At 33.2% G+C, this 7034-nt stretch overlaps 1 protein-coding gene across 6 annotated transcripts; it reads right to left on the bottom strand.

The window, feature by feature from the left end:
* Window positions 1-1945: 1945 nt before the first annotated feature.
* Window positions 1946-6625, bottom strand: LOC115722202 (O-fucosyltransferase 7). 6 transcript variants are annotated; one of them, XM_030651345.2, is made up of 12 exons: window positions 6096-6625; window positions 5588-5683; window positions 5235-5334; window positions 5094-5161; window positions 4532-4620; window positions 4257-4437; window positions 4037-4165; window positions 3801-3934; window positions 3499-3712; window positions 2872-3056; window positions 2670-2765; window positions 1946-2549 (listed from the first exon to the last, which is right to left on the bottom strand). In XM_030651345.2, the coding sequence occupies exons 1-12, from the start codon at window positions 6249-6251 to the stop codon at window positions 2396-2398; spliced, it is 1602 nt and encodes a 533-aa protein (XP_030507205.1). In that variant the 5' UTR covers window positions 6252-6625; the 3' UTR covers window positions 1946-2395. The 6 variants fall into 6 exon arrangements, with proteins under 6 accessions (XP_030507205.1, XP_030507221.1, XP_030507230.1 ...); XM_030651361.2 differs by having other exon boundaries at window positions 6132-6476; XM_030651370.2 differs by having other exon boundaries at window positions 5588-5662; window positions 6132-6476.
* Between the last annotated feature and the right edge of the window lie 409 nt (window positions 6626-7034).

Here is a 7034-nt window from a genome sequence, read left to right as displayed (position 1 = left end):
AATACGGTTGTATAAAATTTTAAATATTTTTACAGTTTTTAAGATTTTATTTACCAAAAATACGAGATTTTGATGTTTTCATATTATTTTTATATTGTATTCCTGTTAGTTTTTTTTTTTTTGTTATTTGTGTATTATTTTTATGTTATTTTTTTTAATATTTTTCATGTTGTTTTTGTGTTGCTTTTATAAGACATTGTAAAAATATAATAGAAAAATATATATTTGAAGGTAAAAGTGTACAAACTTTACTAAAAATAGTACTTTATGTAAATATATGGACAAAATACTTCTTCCAAATTTTTATGGCAAAATTAAAAAAAAAATAAAGAATTTATGGGAAAATTAAATTAATTAAGACTAATAAATTATGTTTGTAGAAAAATATGGGAAACAAATTTATAAAATTTAAAATAATTTCTTTCAAGCGCTTAAAGAAAATAAAATAAAAAAGTGGTCATAAACTAGTTTAATAGTTCCACACTTTTTTTCGGAGGTCTCAAATTCGAATACCCTTCCCAATGTAAAAAAAAAATGTTCAACAAGTTGTTTGAATTCTGTTTTCAAAACTAAAATATATTCAAAATTTCTTGAAAGAAAACACCTATAATTGCAACAATTTGGGGGTGTGATGTATCGTTGATGCCCTATCATATATAGTGGGAGAAATTTGTGACTAGTTCAAAATATTCTTTTTAATTTTTATCTCCTTAGCATTTTTAGCCAACCCATTTTCTTTTTTTTTTTTTTACTAAAACCCTATTATAGGATTTAGGACTGTTCATATAAATCGGGAAATCGCGGTTTAAATCCGGACCACTACAATCCGAACCATTATAAACCGTAACCGGGGAAACCGTTTTTGGTGGTTTGGTCAATCCGGACCGTTTGCGTCGTAATGGTTCAGTTGCGGTTCGTAATATATAATTAACAGTTAAATCGGACCGGGCCGTTTATAATATATAATTAATGTATATATTTTTTTTTATATATGACTATATGTATAATTTAATACTTTTTTGTGTGTCAAGTTTTTTATTGCATAAATTTTAGATTTTTAAGTTATGTTTGACTTTTGAGAATATTTTTATATCATTATTTATATCTTATAGATCTATTACTTATCGTGTTAAATATATATTTTGAAAAATAAAATTAAAAACTTAGTAATAATAGTACAATTACTAAAAAAATATATATAATTATTAATTCAACGTAAACCGTGGTTTCGAACCAAACCGAACCGTTCTTAATGGTTTGGTTTGAGAAATTTTTTGGTCTGGTTTGGTTTCTAATATTGAAAAAACTGTTATACTGGTTTGGTTCAAAACTTATAAAAATCTGGACCAAACTAATTCGTGAACACCCCTAATAAGATTACTTGCCAATTTTCGTAGGATTAATTAGAATTTTGGTCCTGCAAATTTCTACATGTACTAAATTATGCTCTTGAATTTTCAAGACCGTTAAAAATTCTCTCTAAACTATTGAGATTGTTAGATTTAAAGACTTTTGTCTAATTTTACTAAGAAAAGTCTAATATAAATGAAAGTTGAAGAGACATGATTTGACACATATTAAAAGTTCGAAAGACATGATTTAATAGATATTAAAATTTAGAAAACATGATTTAATTCATAGACAATTACCAAATTAATAAAATTAAGTGAAATTAGATAAAACTTCTTAAATCTAATAATCTTAATAGTTCAGAAAAAAATTTTAACAATTAAAAAAGTTCAAAATACATAATTTGGTACATATCAAAATAGGAGACAGACATCCTAATTAGCATTTTCTTATTTACAGACTTTACTACTCCTTTTTGCCCATTAATCTATAGTGTCATATATCAATCAAATAAATTATAAGCCAACATACGTAAGAGGCTAAGAGCAGATACTACAAAATTGTGAAGAAAAAAAAGAAATTATAACAACAAAAGGGATTGAATGTTCCTTTGTTTCTTCATTGGAATTTAATGAGTAAGAAGATTACAAAGAGTGCAAGTCATTTTCAAGCAAATGAAAGATAGAAGTATAAGTAATCCCGTTCCATTCCCCTAGTGAATGGTTATCCCACTCCAGAAATCAGGCCAACTTCGCAAAGCACATAAATATGCCTTGGTCATAAGGAAAGGCTGTATTTGGTTACCCATCTCTCTTCCTATCTTGCACCCTTAAATGCATACTCCATTTCTAGTACTATAATGTAATTTTCTGTACTGCACCCACTCCCCCACCCCGCCTAACTAAAAAAGCTCAGAAAATATACACACAATACGCGTCCTGTGATGGCAACCGAGAAATAGAAATGTGCTGCCACCCCTGCTTGCCCTTGGGGTATGATCTTTACGACGAGAATCGTTTTGCACTATTAGATACCCCCCTTATTACTACCTCATTGTCAAAGAGTTGTTCACAATGGGGAGTTCTTTTCGACACAAGCAATCCGGCAAAGGGTTTACATAGAAAGCTTCTTCTGAACGAAACCTGTCCATGCCCTTTGTTCCTGAGATGGGGCCTTTCCTTTTCCGTGGGGAGCCTTGCCTGTGAAGCCAACAGAAGTGAAAAATCGTGAAAATTGGCACTATGAGATGGATAATGTTCTTTCACAGTATAAATAGTAGTAGCAATCTGTTCTTGTATGCGGAATACTTAATAACATACCGTCTTCTATGGATTTCAATGATTCGACTTGATAAGTTTTTACCTTCTCTCATCGTTCCCTGCTCAAGCTTGTCGAACAGGCGAACAAGAGATTTCCTGATAAACAACAAAAGGATATCTACTTGTTAATTTATAACTAAAATACGAAAACCAACTTAAATCCACGCATCCAAATGTGTGTATATATAAATATATATCTTGCCTGTCAGGGGATATTGTTTTCCTGTGTCCAAGATAACGTCGATGACCTTCAACAGCCCTAGCCATGTTTCCCGAGTATGAAGGAATAAATACATCACTTTCAACTGAGACTATGTAATCAAGAGCAGCCATCTGAGATGCGTGATTTATGAAAGGCTCAAGCTCTTCAACAGATGCCAATTTTTCCTACAATATGATCAAAGGAGATGAATCATCAGCACACTTATTTTACGTTTTGGTGTGAAATAAAGGGAGCAAGTGAAGTTATCGATGTGTCTACAAAGTAATGGGATCCAAAGCTGGTCTTGAACGTTCTTTCTCTGAAGTTAGTTTTGAACATTCTTCATCTTATGTTGCCTTCTCTCCATGTAAAATATGCGTATGCATTATTACATTTACAGAAAGATTTAGTAGTATGACGGTTGCAAGCCAGCACTCTGCTGTGGTTCTATCTAATCAATTAGCATATTTGGTAGCATAAAATAAACAAATTTCATACAGGCTTGAAGAAATAGTAATCATGTTAAACTCAATTCAATTCCCAAAATGTGATAATCCCATAGCAGCTTAACAATGTTTCTAGAATTAAAAAGCAAAGACAAGCACAAACAGATTTATATGTCTCTACCTTGCTCATTATCAAGGGATAGCGAGACTGCAGATCAGCCATGCGGGAATCACCTCCATAAATCTCTCCAGCTGCAATGTATATAGGAGTGGTCGAAGGGTATCCAAGAGCTGTAAGAAGTATCCCAACCTCCTTTGGTGTTAAGGGGCAGAAGCCTTTGGATCTCTGTTCTCTGGAATCAATTTCCTTAACTTTCCAATATGGAGTGTTCTCTCTAAATATATAAAAGACAAATGTCAGGCATAATTTGTGCTGACTATTTCCTGAAATATATCCACACATCACACATAAGCATAAGATACCTGATCACCCTAAGTTCATCAGCTTCATCTTGAGACAAATCATGAGTACATCCACTAAAGGCAAGCATATCTTTCTCATACCGTAAGTGAAGTGCAATGTAAGGACCATATGATCGCATCCGATCCACTAACAACTGTAATATTGAGAAAAGAACGAAGTTTTAAATGTACTGCTCTGTTAACAAGAATGCTGAAAATACTCTAAAATTGAATAAGCAGCGAGTTGAAATATTTACTTTTCCCATGGCTTCAATTTGAGGTGCGAAGCGCAGAGCTTCATAACAGGCACGGCATCGCAGCTTCTGTATATCTGAGGGCAGATGGTTATTTGCTAAGCGGGAATCAGACTTGGCAGCACGGATAACCTTTGGAGGAAAAAAGTATTCATCAGCATAATTGAACTAAACTAAGGTGTTTAAAGGCATGCATCAACCAGAAGCACTTCAAAGGGCATACTTCGTATTCTTCCCACATGCTAGCTATCTCCTCCTCATAGTACTCCATTCCAGACCAGCTTCTAAAGTGCTTTACTGCTCTTGTAGCATTTGCCAGATCTTTGGGAAGCTTTTTTATGACTTTTACATCAATAGCAAGAGCTTCAATAAAATGATCTTCATCAAAAACATCTGAAAAATTGCTGCAGATCAAATGATCAACGGAGGAGCTCAACATCAGTTTGTGACATAGAAGAGAAGTATAAACGAGGAGGAATCATTTAAATACAATATTACCTAGAATCTTGCCAAAATGATCTTTTATCAAGTTCTGGAATTACAAGAGTGGCGTTTATAATCCGGGCTACAGCAACCATGTCACATATCTGCAATGCAAGAATCGCAAGCTTTTCATCTCAATACAACAAATGCCACGAATTGACATATTAAGAAACATACAGCAACATCATACTCTTAATAATTGGGCATACATGAAAAGATGCACTTGTATAAAATTGTCAAATTGCCGCAATGAAATCACTTTATGTGACTAGACCTACATATGAATCATTCGCAAAGCTGATCTAATCAATTCTAAGGAACACCCTATTTACATAACCCCTTCCTGTGGGGAGAATATTTTATCAATATATTCCTCATGCGTCATCATATTCATTAATGACAGTCACTAGAAAAAAATGCATTCAATTAATAAGAAATGAATGAAAAATCACTTCAGTTGACTAAAATTTCCCCCCATATAATGCTCCAGTTGGTTGCTTTGAAAGGGGATAAAAAGTAAATAATAACTCGGAATTCCATGCATAACATACAAAAGAAAACTAGTGGTTTTACATACCCCAGCACGCATCTGATTGAGCCCACCATTGGTATGAACTAGAAGGTAACCTCGAGACCCGGCAGGGGCTGATACAACATCAAAGATAATTAATACAATTCACATATCTGAATAGAAAAATAATACCATTATGTTCCTTACGTGTATAATTAAGACTTGGGTTTGCACATGGCACGAAATCTCGATTCGATGGAGGTTTCCATAGCTTTTCCATTTCCAAAATTCCACTCGCTTCATCCAACTGTCACGTCTAAAGGAGTGAAAATGGGAAAAAAATGCATGATTTGTTCGCATTATTACAAAAGAAGGGTAGTTATAAATACGAATACCCTTCTCTTCTTTTTAATCAAAATTTTCCCTTCTTATTATGGAAGTCTCTCCTACTAAAGATTACCCTTTATTTTATTTTTCAAAAATTCAAAAAATTTAACCTTCCATATTCATTTTTACAATAAATTAACTCAAACCCAAAAAGCATAGTACTGAATAGAAACCTTGCGAGAAGGGAGAGGAGATTTGGAATGGGAAGGAGCCAGCTCTTGAGTCCAGCTCCGCTCGGCGCTCAACTTCTGGTATTTATTTTCACGTTTCTATCCAATTAGATAGATCAGTAAACAAACAAACAAATCTCAATAGAAAATTTTAAAATTAAAAAACATACTATTACCAAAACCACAAACAAGTAAAAATTCCCAATTTTTCTAATAAAGGGTTGTCCAAATACGGTGATTGATAGTCAAGTGAATAATATAAAAAGCAAACACACCTAATCCCATAAACATGAAAATTGTGAACGTTTGAACGCATCAAGACAAACCAAAAACATGTATTGACTCATTCTTTTATCATTCATATATAGAAATATTATATTAAAAAAGAAATCTAACTTGAAGATTTATCAAAGAAGTTGATGGGAGATAAAGAAAAGCCCTAATAATCATCAGGAAACGAAAACCCAGTAAAAAAATTAAAGAAAAAAAAAGTTGGGGGATCAGTGATCACCGTGGGGAGCTTGAAAGGGTCAGAGAACTTGGGAACCTTAGAAGAAGGGAAGGCGGGAACATGGACTGAGAAGAGAGCCACCAATGCTATTGAACATATGGCGCACGTTAGCACCTTCCTCAGCACCACCAATGCTCTCCACCTTTTCTTCTGCATCTCGTTCTCTCTCTAAAAACACTTGAGAATACCCATTTGCGAATCTAAACGCTACAAAAATCACAGATGCAAGCTCCTTCCTTTCTTTCTTTTCTCTCTCTATATCTATCTCTATTTTTCTCTGTGGGGAGACCGAAGCGGTCGGCAGTTTGGGTTTTAACAATTCTTCTCCTTCTGGTATCTTTTGCCGCTTTGCGTTAGAAAAAGGGTAGTAGCTATACAAGAATATATATATCTATATATATATAGAGAAGAGAGAGAGAGAGAGAGAGAGAGAGAATGGTAGATAATTACTAAATTAATTAAGTTTTTATTTTTAATTTTTCTTTTGTCTAAGAAAATATTAATAATTGAAGTTGAAGAATTTTTTTGGTAAGGAAAGTTCAAGAATTTGAGTTTATTACATAAAACTTATTATAACCGTATTAAGATCCTGAGGTGGGGGCCACAACAAACTGTATATATAATATATGAATTTATTACGAGCTATTAAGCAGTGGTGCCCAGATAACCAAATTAGATGAGATTGAATATTTATTTTAACCAATAGTAATATTAACACAAAAAAAAATGCTAGACACTGTTAATGGTCTTTTTTTTTTTTTTGAGTGTAGCGTAATGGTATTTTTACAATCATTTAATAGCTTAATAGCTTCAAAGTCCTAGGTTCGAACCCATGACCTCTCCCTTTTTCCCATCCCTCCCTCACCACTAAGCTAGCCTGCTTCACTGTTAATGGCTTTTAACAATTCTCTTTTATTCTTTGTTAGTAAAAATTTAAAT

The sequence above is a fragment of the Cannabis sativa genome, chromosome X (genome assembly GCF_029168945.1).
Source record: "Cannabis sativa cultivar Pink pepper isolate KNU-18-1 chromosome X, ASM2916894v1, whole genome shotgun sequence".
Taxonomy (NCBI): Eukaryota; Viridiplantae; Streptophyta; class Magnoliopsida; order Rosales; family Cannabaceae; genus Cannabis; species Cannabis sativa.
The sequence above is the reverse complement of the archived record's forward strand: the minus strand, read 5'-3'. Positions and strand labels throughout refer to the sequence as shown.